Source organism: Lagopus muta, chromosome 3 (assembly GCF_023343835.1).
Source record: "Lagopus muta isolate bLagMut1 chromosome 3, bLagMut1 primary, whole genome shotgun sequence".
NCBI classification, from domain to species: domain Eukaryota; kingdom Metazoa; phylum Chordata; class Aves; order Galliformes; family Phasianidae; genus Lagopus; species Lagopus muta.
Window position 1 is genome coordinate 44,986,828 of NC_064435.1, and position 12,068 is coordinate 44,998,895.

The 12,068-nt window shown below is 43.8% G+C and overlaps 1 protein-coding gene across 4 annotated transcripts in view; it reads left to right on the forward strand.

The window, feature by feature from the left end:
- The window catches only part of SS18 (SS18 subunit of BAF chromatin remodeling complex), a 49,353-nt gene that overhangs the window by 17,339 nt on the left and 19,946 nt on the right, over positions 1–12,068 (forward strand). For all 4 annotated transcript variants that reach the window (XM_048940286.1, XM_048940289.1, XM_048940287.1 and 1 more), the window contains one exon: positions 659–812. In XM_048940286.1, coding sequence (XP_048796243.1) covers positions 659–812 — 154 coding nt within the window. The remainder of the gene's footprint in view (positions 1–658; positions 813–12,068) is intronic.

Consider the following 12,068-nt stretch of genomic DNA (forward strand, 5'->3'; position numbering starts at 1 on the left):
AATTTGCCAAAAACATCCTTTCTAGGCAGCTGTCTCTGGACCTTTGGAGGCCAGCACTAATGTGCTTCCAGTCTGTAGGGGGTGTTTGGCACAAAGTTATGAACTAGGCCTTCAGTGCTTCAGGGGAGAGAGGAGAAGAGATCTCAAGCATTTTACCACACCCAGGTGCAAATTTCTGCTCATCTATGAGCATTCAGAGGCTTTCATCTCTGGTTGTACCTGCTTTGTCCTGGTGCAAGGTCTGTTAACAGCAACAAATTGTTGATAGGAGGGAATTGTAATGGGAGAATTATTTTTCTGTTGAGCAAACGCTGCTTCGAGGGAAAGCTTTGTGTGGGAAGGACTAATTCTAGCAGTCTTAGGCTGTTCCGATATAATTTTTTAATGAGGCATTGATTTGGTTTTTATTTATTTTAAAGCAATGCTCGAAGGTACCGTGGTGCTGCCCGCTTGCAATACTTCATGTAAAATGGATGGATATGCTAAAGGTTTTGCCCAAATTAATACCGAATTAAACGTACCGGAAAAAGCAAGGAACGCTTTTCAGTGCTTTTTCATACGCCGCTTAGCGATATAGGCAACTACCGTACCGTATGTACATAGAATATATTTGTCAGCCTAACTGCTTCTCTTGTTTGACTAAACTGTCTCCTTCCAGCCACCCACACAGAATATGCCTATGGGTCCAGGAGGGATGAGTCAGAGCGGCCCCCCTCCACCCCCGCGCTCGCACAACATGTCTTCAGATGGACTGGTAGGTGGGGGCCCTCCTGCGCCACACATGCAGAACCAGATGAACGGCCAGATGCCTGGTAAGTTTTTCTCCTCTAAGACATTAACACCAGCGTTGCTTAGCAACTGGAACGACATGGGGGCTCAGGGGATACTAGATTGTTGATGACAAAACTGCTTTGAATGCCCCCGAGTACGAGCTCTCTTAGAGTTTGTTAGCTACAGAGCTACGTGACCTGTATTCAGTGTTTATCAGGCTGCCCTTGGGCTTTGATGTAGCTGACACACAGCATTCCTCTGATGAACAGAACTGGCTAAATTTAGTCTGTTTGAAACCATGCAGTACAGCTGGCTTTAGAAGGCTTACCGGGGAAAGGTATTGGCCTGTGGCTGAGTGAATGCAAATCCTTCCATAAAAAGATAATGTGAAATCATCACAAGTAAATAATTAGATAATAATAAAATAGATTCGTTTTACCCACGTTCAAAACTCACTCCGTAAATACAAGGGAAAAAAATAATTAGTTCACTTTCGTACAGAAAGTCACCAGTTGCCACTAATCCTCTGTGTTCTTTATTATTGAAGACATGTTGAACGGTAAGGGATTTGTAAAGAAACAGTGTCATGGTTCTATGTTTTTCGTTTTTGTTTTTGGGTTTCAGTATTCCACATCAAAACATCATGTAGTGTACGGGGCATTAAAGTGTCACTGCCCCAATCCCAGCTACCTATCCCTGTACATTACAGAAGTCACGGGATCTGGCCCTTCCGGGTGGGGGGGGCGCGCTCTTGCTGCCTTGCAGTGGGTGCAGGAGGGTGCTTTCCTAGCCGTTCCAAGCTTTTCAGGTTTGAATCGGTCCCGGGAACTCTCTCTCTCTCTCATCTTGTCTGATTTATTAATCTCAATTTCAATTAAATTGTATATATTGTGTTATCTTGTATTCCAACATTATAGTAAAATAAGTTTTCCTCCATAGATTGTTGCCGCTGTTCTTTTCCTCCCTTCCTTCCTTCCCATTTTGTGGGACTGGGGTGGGGGGGGGGAGGGTAGAGGCCTGTCGCCCCTGTCACGGACATAGATTGATCTGGTCAAATCTGTGACAGATTTTTGGCGCCCAACGTGGGGCTCGATTGCTTTTTAGCTTTTTGAACGAATCTCTTTTTCTCTCTGCTCTTAGAGAGCTTCGTTAGGGAGCATTATCAGTAGTTCAGGTTTCTGTGCTGGAAAACCTGACCTTGAAAGATTAGGCGTACTGCCAGTGTTCTGGGATATTTGTAAACTTTGAGCACTACTTAGTCTGGGTAGTGCCTTTTTTTCTTTTTTTCTCTCCTCTTGTTAGCTTCAATTCATTAACCCTTTTTTAGCAAGCACCAGCGATGAACCCACTCGTTATCGTGGGGGTGCTGGGTAAAGGATTAAAAGCAATGGTGTTAGTCACAACCTACTGGCCAATAATCCAGCTCATAATTATGTGTTGTGGAATTGCAACCATATATAGGTACCTAATGACACTGATGGAGACACCTATGTTTTACCTATTTGCAATGTGGTATGATTTGAACTTTGACATCTACATCCCAGAAGGAATGGCTAATTTCACGAACAACTACATCCCAGAAGGAATGGCTAATTTCACGAACAACTACATCCCATATGGAGTAGCTAATTTCACAAACAACTACATCCCAAATGGAATAGCTAATTTTACAAACAACACAATGTTCAGACCAGTCTCCAGGTTTTCTTCTCGGTTTATCAAACGTTTTTCGAATCTTGAATTAATACTCATGTTGGTGAGTGTGTCATCAATACTCATGTTGGTGTGCATGTCGTTAATTTTCCTGAATGTACTCCAATGCATTCGTAATAAGGAGTCTACTCCAAAACTAGAGAATGATGATTGGCAGGGAATATGGAGAGGTTTAGGAAAGGTCTTAGAAGCATGGGGACCCGCAGTGTCATGGGATTTTACTCTTGAACACCTGTGGGATCCTGAGAAACTAAGCCAGTATTTGAGTCAGGGACTATGCGGCTTACATAAATCTAAGGAGGTACAACTTATTTGGGGTTTGGCTTGTGCTTACCGTGCCCTATATAATACCATTCGGGAGAGAGAGAGTTTCCGAGCTGAGGTTCAAGCCAAAGGGAAAAATCCCCAAGTCAAATCTAATCAATCACAGGAGACACCAGTAACAATACCGGTTGCTCCTGTGGAGGGCAAGAAATGGAAACGAGTGTCTTCACGTCTTGAACGAAAAAGAGAAGAAGAGGAGGAGGAGGAGGAAGATCCAGGCGAGGGGCCCTCCTCAGAACCACCACCATCGCGAAAGGCAAAAGCGAAAACTAAGAGACATGCAGAAGAGAGTGATGAAGAGGAAGTCTCTATTACTACTCGCCGGCCTCTAAAGATGACTGAAATCCAAGGTTCAAGAAAGGAGTTCACACGGCGCCTGAATGAAAGTATTGTTTCCTGGTTGGTTCGCTGTTGGGACAGTGGGGCCCATAGCTTGTCTCTGGATGGTAATGAAGCTCGCCAACTGGGTGCCATTGCCAGAGATCCAGCTATTGATAGAGGAATTAGTCGATGTTCGGATGAGGCTGCCTCCCTCTGGGAACGAGTGTTAATAGCCGTGAAGGAAAAGTATCCCTTCAAAAATGGCTTGAAGATTGCAATGAAAAAATGGGATACAGTTGAAAAGGGTATCCAGTATTTGAGGGAAATAGGCGTGGTGGAAATGTTGTATGACCCTGACTTTGTTCCTAACCAACCACACCAAAACCGCGACCCTGAAAGAGTGAGGACAACGCCTGAGATATGGCAGAAAATCGTGACAACAGCGCCGGACAAATATGCCGCTACACTAACGTCAGCGTGTGACAGATACCAGGAACAACAGAGAACGCCCTTAGTTTATGAATTAATTCTTACGCTCCAAAACTACGAACAATTGCTGTCCCCAATTCATTCTGCCGTTGCTGCAATATCAAGAATGACAGAGCAAGTGTCTCAACTGATTAACCGTGGCAAACCTGTAGCAGTATCAGAAACGCTTGATGAAGATCAGGATAATCAAAAGAGTCTAATGAAGGAGATGAAAGAGGTGAAGGAGACGGTGAAATTTTTGCGAACCCACCTAACTAAAGACGATGAACCTTCCTTCTTACGTGCACGATCAAAAATCTCAGCTGTTAGAGGCAGACGCTCTCCGGCTCAAGTAAGGAATAATACACCGCGAATTACCTTATGGTATTACCTACGTGACCATGGAGAAGACATGGGGAAGTGGCACGGTCAACCTACTCCTGTACTACGAGCCCGGGTGAAAGAATTACAAGGCAGATCTATCACCAGTGCAGTTGCTCCAGTTACCACAGGTAACGAATAGAGGGGCCCTGCCCTCAGTCAGGGGGGGGAAAGGGATAATAGAGTATATTGGACTGTGTGGATTCGATGGCCTGGCACATCAGAACCACTGAAATATAAGGCCCTGGTGGACACTGGTGCACAGTGCACTCTGATGCCCTCAAGTCACCAAGGGACAGAATCAATCCATATTTCTGGAGTGACTGGGGGCTCTCAAGAATTGACTGTGTTGGAGGCTGATATAAGCCTCACTGGTAAGGACTGGCAAAAACATCCTATTGTGACGGGCCCAGGGGCTCCATGTATACTAGGGATTGATTATCTCAGAAGGGGGCATTTCAAGGATCCTAAGGGGTATCGATGGGCCTTTGGAATAGCTGCTGTGGACACAGACAACATTAAGCAGCTGTCTGTTTTGCCTGGCCTGTCAGAAGATCCATCTGTTGTGGGGCTGCTGCGAGTAAAAGAGCAACACGTACCGATTGCTACAAAAGTGGTGCACAGGCGTCAGTACCGCACCAACAGGGATTCTTTGCTCCCCATTCATAAGTTAATTCGTCAACTAGAGCGCCAGGGAGTGATCAGCAAAACTCACTCGCCTTTTAACAGCCCCATATGGCCAGTGCGTAAAGCCAGTGGAGAATGGAGGCTGACGGTGGACTACCGTGGCCTGAATGAAGTCACACCCCCACTGAGTGCTGCTGTGCCGGACATGTTAGAACTCCAGTATGAACTGGAGTCAAAAGCGGCCAAATGGTATGCCACCATTGACATTGCTAATGCCTTCTTTTCCATCCCTTTGGCCAAAGAATGTAAGCCACAGTTTGCTTTCACATGGAGGGGCATTCAGTATACCTGGAACCGTTTGCCCCAGGGGTGGAAACACAGCCCGACCATTTGCCATGGATTGATCCAAACTGTATTGGAACAGGGCAGTGCTCCTGAGCACCTGCAGTACATTGATGATATCATTGTGTGGGGCGATACAGCAGAAGAAGTCTTCACAAAAGGAGAGAGAACGATCCAAATTCTTCTGAGTGCTGGTTTTGCTATTAAGCGAAGCAAAGTGAAAGGACCTGCCCAGGAGATTCAGTTCCTAGGCATAAAGTGGCAAGATGGCCGTCGTCACATCCCGACAGATGTGATCGACAAAATCACTGCCATGTCTCCACCCACTAGCAAAAGAGAGACACAATCTTTTCTGGGTGCAGTGGGCTTTTGGAGAATGCATGTTCCAAACTACAGCCTCATTGTAAGCCCCCTTTATTATGTGACGCGAATGAGAAATGAGTTTACATGGGGCCCTGAGCAGCAGCAGGCTTTTGAACAGATTAAACAGGAGATAGCCCGTGCCGTGGCCCTAGGGCCAGTACGGACTGGACAGGGTATAAAGAACATCCTCTACACTGCTGCTGGAGAGAACGGTCCCACTTGGAGTTTGTGGCAAAGAGCCTCAGGAGAGACCCGAGGCCGACCCCTGGGATTCTGGAGTCGGGCATACAGAGGGTCTGAAGAGCACTACACTCCAACTGAGAAGGAGATCTTAGCCGCTTATGAAGGGGTTCGGGCTGCTTCCGAAGTAGTTGGTACTGAAACACAGCTCCTTCTGGCACCACGACTGCCAGTGCTGAACTGGATGTTTAAAGGAAAGGTTCCCTCCACCCATCATGCTACTGATGCCACTTGGAGTAAGTGGATTGCACTGATTACACAACGAGCACGGATGGGGAACCTCAGCCGTCCAGGAATCCTAGAGGTCATCATGGACTGGCCTGAAGGTAAAAAGTTTGGAATACCACCAGGAGAAGAAGTATCACGTGCTAAAGAAGCCCCACCATACAATGAACTACCAGAGAATGAAAAGAAATATGCCCTGTTCACAGATGGATCGTGTCGTATTGTGGGAAAGCATCGCAGATGGAAATCTGCTGTGTGGAGCCCCACACGACAAGTTGCAGAGGCCACTGAAGGGAAAGGAGAATCAAGCCAATTTGCAGAGGTAAAGGCTGTCCAACTGGCCTTAGATGTTGCTGAACGGGAGAGGTGGCCAATGCTCTATCTTTACACTGACTCATGGATGGTAGCAAATGCCTTATGGGGGTGGTTACAGCAGTGGGAGCAAAATAACTGGCAAAGAAGGGGTAAACCTATTTGGGCTGCTGAACTGTGGAAGGACATTGCTGCCCGAACAAAGACTATGGTTGTAAAGGTGCGCCATGTAGATGCTCATGTGCCCAAGAGTCGGGCTACTGAAGAACAGCAAAATAACCATCGGGTAGACCGAGCTGCCAAAATTGAGGTGGCTCAAATAGACCTGGACTGGCAGAACAAGGGTGAATTATTTCTGGCTCGGTGGGCCCATGAGACCTCAGGTCATCAAGGGAGAGATGCAACATACAAATGGGCTAGAGACCGAGGGGTGGACTTAACTATGGATGCCATTGCACAGGTTATTCATAACTGTGAAACATGTGCCATCATCAAACAAGCCAAGAGGATGAAACCTCTGTGGGAGGAAGGGCGATGGCAAAAGTACAAATATGGGGAGGCATGGCAGGTTGATTATATCACCTTGCCACGATCTCGCAATGGTAAGCATTATGTGCTTACTATGGTGGAGGCAACCACTGGGTGGCTGGAAACATATGCAGTACCCCATGCTACCGCCCGAAACACCATACTGGGTCTCGAGAAACAAGTCCTGTGGCGACATGGCACCCCGGAAAGGATTGAGTCAGATAATGGGACTCATTTCAAAAATTCTCTTGTAAATACTTGGGCCAAAGATCATGGCATCGAGTGGATTTACCACATTCCCTATCATGCACCAGCCTCTGGTAAAATTGAACGATACAATGGATTGTTAAAAACGATGCTAAAAGCACTGGGTGGCGGAACATTTAAGCACTGGGAGAAGCATTTGGCAGAAGCCACCTGGTTAGTCAATACCAGAGGATCTATTAATCGTGATGGTCCTAATCAATCCAGTTCCCTACATACCGTAGAGGGAGATAAAGTCCCTGTTGTACATGTAAAGAACATGTTAGGAAAGGCAGTTTGGGTTCTTCCAGCTTCTGGAAAGGGCAAACCTCTCCGTGGTACAGTTTTTGCCCAGGGACCAGGATCCACTTGGTGGGTAATGCAGAAGAATGGAGATGTCAAGTGTGTACCACAAGGAAACTTGATGCCGGGGGAGTGCAGTTACTAATTCTATGTATATGTATATAGCCATGTGTGCATTTTAATCATTTTTTTGTTTGTTTGTATATATGTATATATATTTTAAGCATGATGTAACGATGTAGAATAAGGGGTGGAATGTCATGGTTCTATGTTTTTCGTTTTTGTTTTTGGGTTTCAGTATTCCACATCAAAACATCATGTAGTGTACGGGGCATTAAAGTGTCACTGCCCCAATCCCAGCTACCTATCCCTGTACATTACAGAAGTCACGGGATCTGGCCCTTCCGGGTGGGGGGGGCGCGCTCTTGCTGCCTTGCAGTGGGTGCAGGAGGGTGCTTTCCTAGCCGTTCCAAGCTTTTCAGGTTTGAATCGGTCCCGGGAACTCTCTCTCTCTCTCATCTTGTCTGATTTATTAATCTCAATTTCAATTAAATTGTATATATTGTGTTATCTTGTATTCCAACATTATAGTAAAATAAGTTTTCCTCCATAGATTGTTGCCGCTGTTCTTTTCCTCCCTTCCTTCCTTCCCATTTTGTGGGACTGGGGTGGGGGGGGGGAGGGTAGAGGCCTGTCGCCCCTGTCACGGACATAGATTGATCTGGTCAAATCCGTGACAAACAGCCTCCAGATTATTGTTCTAGGTATAAATTTTAAGTCTTTTTTATGCCATCCTGTTTTGTAATAAAAAGTGCTTGAGAAGTCAGAAACAAAGCAGTGGAACAAGATGTTAAAATTCCACATTATGTCTGCCAGTACTGGCTTTGGGCTAACTATTCCCTTCAGCAGTCAGATCAGAAAGGAGGGAGTCCTGGAAAAAGCATGCTTCTTTATAGTGAGACTGTTTTCCAGAATTTCCACTCATAAAGCCATACTGCCTCTTCGGTGAAAGTTGGCTTTCAACTTAAAATTACATTCCCAGGATTGCTTTTGTTCAGCACCCCTTTTATTTTTTTGTACAGAGGAACTTTTCATACGAAAGCTCTTCAGGGTATTGATTCTTCCAGGAAAGGAAAGTGCTATCAAAGGATCTTTGTATATTCACCTCTCACTGGTCACAAGGATAAGGTCCATGACAATCAACACAGCTTATAACTATGCAAAACTTTAGCTAAAAATATAAAGATAGCTATGGTTTCTAATTTGTGTTCAAATCTTGATAAAATGGACCCTGATAGTGGCAGCTTTTGTAAAAAGAGTAGCTAAATAGCATCAAAAGATCTTGCGAAAGAAGTGAATAATAGAAGATCTAGAGGAGAAGTCAGTTGCATTGTATGTGTTGGTCATTGTTTGTGCTTGGAAGTAGAAAGAACAATATATGCTAGCTCCTTAAATAGGGCAGAGATATTATGGTTGAGGAGTCTTCTATCCATCTAAGAACCATCAGCTCCCATGGAGAATAGCATTGCTTCTCACAAATCAGTCTCTTTGACCCTCTAGTGTAATCATATTATTGTTATTATAATGATCTTTTCCAAGGAGAAGGATTACTAAGTCACAATGTGAGCATAATGACTTCACTGCAGAGCCACAGGGGAGGAAAGTCACTCCTTAAACACACATATTTTGTAATTAGATAGAATAAGAAAAGAGTGCTTATGAAGATATGTGAAAGGTAAATAGATTTGTTTGGGTATTCACCTAGACAAATGCTTAAAAACAGTTTCCAACTAAGCTTTAATTTAGCCATTCTTCCCAACATGTACCTTTTTTGAATGTCTTTTCTTTCCCATCTGTGTTTAAGGTTGTCTCTGAGGATGTGAAGATAAACAGCTTAGGATGAGGGCATCTCTAATATTGGGAAAGCATGCTAAAATTGCTTCGTAGTTACACTCTGGAGAAGGGGAAGGAGAATCATCTCATTAAGTGGATATCTGAATGTTGTTTTTCCTTTAGTGTTTACTAGTTTGTCTGTTTGCGAGTCTTCCTGCATTTTGTAGACACATATTTGCGATTATTTATTTGATGTATACATTTGCTTTCTCTTTATAGGGCACTTAGTGTAAGATTGCATAAGATGCTTTATGATAGAAGTCAGGTACAAAACTTTAAATAACTGAAGAGATTATCTGTCCTGAAGGAGTTCAGTGCAAGACATGAGAATCCAGGGTCAAAAATCACAAGTTGCCTGGAAGAAATAAATTTTAGGCTTTTAAAATTGCTAGCTAAGGATTTCTGGTAGGCCTCATCCAAGTAGATGCTTCCAGAGGACTAAGTATGAGTGGAAGGACTGATGGGATGATTAAAAGAGCTCTCTAGTAACAGTGCATGAACTGCTGAAAAGTTCTGCCACAGACCTCTCCCATTACCTGAAGGGCAAAGGGTGATTTTTCCTACATTTGTGTTCTGGCTAATAAAGAGCCTGAAGTACTGCTGAGACCCTTAATTGCTTCCCTTGACAGATAAGTGTCTGTATCCTCTTACTGGTGAAGACAGTCAAGACAAGCCTTTTTCAGCCTGTAGTGGAATTCGATGCATCTGTACCTGTGACAGATGATAGGTTTTATCTGGAAAAAAAAAACAAAAAACAACCTTGTGTGAAGAATTCTGTTCATTGAATCTGTGATGCAGACTAAGGGTAGGGCATGGATTTGGAAGGAGGTGATAAAAAGGTTCTTGCTGATGTCAAATTTTCTCCCTGATTTCTTCAGTTTGTTTGATAAGTAAAAAGTTGAAAGATAAGACGAGCTGTAAGGTTCTGTGACCTTTACCTTGACAGTGTAGTTATCTTTCCTGAATAATACGTGCTTGTATGTCTCCAGCAAGTTCTTCCAAATTCTTCTTTGCTTCTGTCTCGCTCCAATTTATAGGAGGGAGAGGAGGTTCTTTTATTATCTATATACCCGGCGTGAGATTAAGAAGCAACGGTTCAAATGTTGGTCCGACCAGTTTATTACAAATCTTAATCAGGGGAAATGGGGAAGGGGAGGACGGACACTATTATGAATTAGGGTAATGGGGGAAGGGAAGGAGGGCGATAGAAAAGATAGAAAAGAAGAAGCAAGGAGTCTCTATAGGAAGCAAGAGGGAGATAGTCACCACCATGGATCCAGCGTGGTCCGTAGTTCAGTCTTTGATCTTCAGTAGCGGTGGGTCGTCAGGCAGAGTTGTCCTGTTGACAACGACGACCAAGCACGACGACGACCATGGCGATGATGGCCCCTTTTCAATGGTTTCAAAGTGGTCGAGTCAGCTCTTTTTGGAGTGACAGCTCAAATCCAAAGTGGTCGAGTCAGCTCTCCTTTGAGTGGCAGCTTCTGGCTCTGGGATCTCAGCAGAAACTCCTTTGTTCCCATATTCCGGGCCTTGCCAGCAGATAAGAGGGAGCAGGGGTACCCATCTGCATCCTGTTTCTCACAGGACACGATGGTATCGTTCCCCAATTTTCCCACACCTAGCTGGAGTTGTTTTGTCACAGGCCAGATCTTCCGCCAGTAAACACTCCTGAATACTCTCATCCGCTCTTCTATAGAGCAAGCAGTTCTGGGGGAAGGGGCTTTCAAATGTTCCCAAAGCGATATCCATTGTCACACGGTTAGCACCCATTAGTTGCCTCCTCAACAAATCATTCAGAGTCTTATCACAAGAAATACCTCAGGAAGCAAGCTTTGAGCCAAAAAACAGAGAAGGATTCTCACAGCTTCCTACAAATGTAGTCTCAAATGCACTTACAGCTTAGTCTCAGGACTAAGATGCTATCTATTAGCATTTGAGAGTTAACTTCAATATCAGTTAGGTAAGATACTTATTCCACTAACTTTAGTTTTAACACGGGATCTAATTAGTAAAGTATTTAAAGCAGTTACTTTAATGACAGATAGGCACTTGTTGTCTCATTCATTCATATTCCTCTTTTCATGTTCTTCATATTTCATTAAGAAAAATAACTTTTGTGTCCTTATATGCAGGAGAACCTCCTGAAGTGTATTGGCAGTGATTTCTCAAATACGTTCTTCTTTATCATTTGCAAGGTTTTTTCCATACTATTATCTTAGCTTTACCTCTGTCCTTTTCCTCTAGCTCCACATTAACAAAATTCTGGTTTTGATCCCAGAAAATACACATGCTGATATTGCCTCTGCCCACTGCTTCTTGAGTGCTTTTTTCTGTTTTGATGCTGCCCTAGACATTAAGTGTTAAATAATTTCCCTAAGGGGCTGGTTTATGTGCTCAACAACTTCTCTCTTTCTGTCTTCCCTGTTCCACTTCCTGTATTACTGTTTTTCAAAAACATATTCTACTGTGTACTTGGTGAGCTCTCTAGTATCTGCTGTAGACAATTTCTTCCTTTAAGAAGAAATTTAAAAAACAAAAGCAAAACCATTTCCATGCCCTTACTTTCTGACACTAATCCTGCGTCTTCCTTTCCTTAGGAAATTATAACAGAGGAAGAAGTCTTCTTGCAGTCCTGTCATAGTTGCTTGTTACCACAGTCTGGAGCTTTTTTTCACCTTAGCTTTACTTCAGTGCGATGGTCACATGGTTAGCGATGATCTCCTCCCTCTCTGTTGTCTGTGTAACACAGTTAGACAGTATTCATGGACAGTATTGCTGAGTGTTGTTCTTTGTCATGGTCATCATCCTATTTACTGACTTTCCTGCGTTTGTGGTGGATCTGTCTTTGTACAATTCAGCAATCTCTGCTTATCTTGTTTTGCAGGAGCAGTAAACCTTTATTACTCTTTTCACTTTCCTTGATAAAATAAGCTTGCTTCTTTATTTCAGCAAGGTGTCTTGCAAGTGCAAGAGGATAAACATTCTTAAACGTATTGTATTTAATAGCTTTA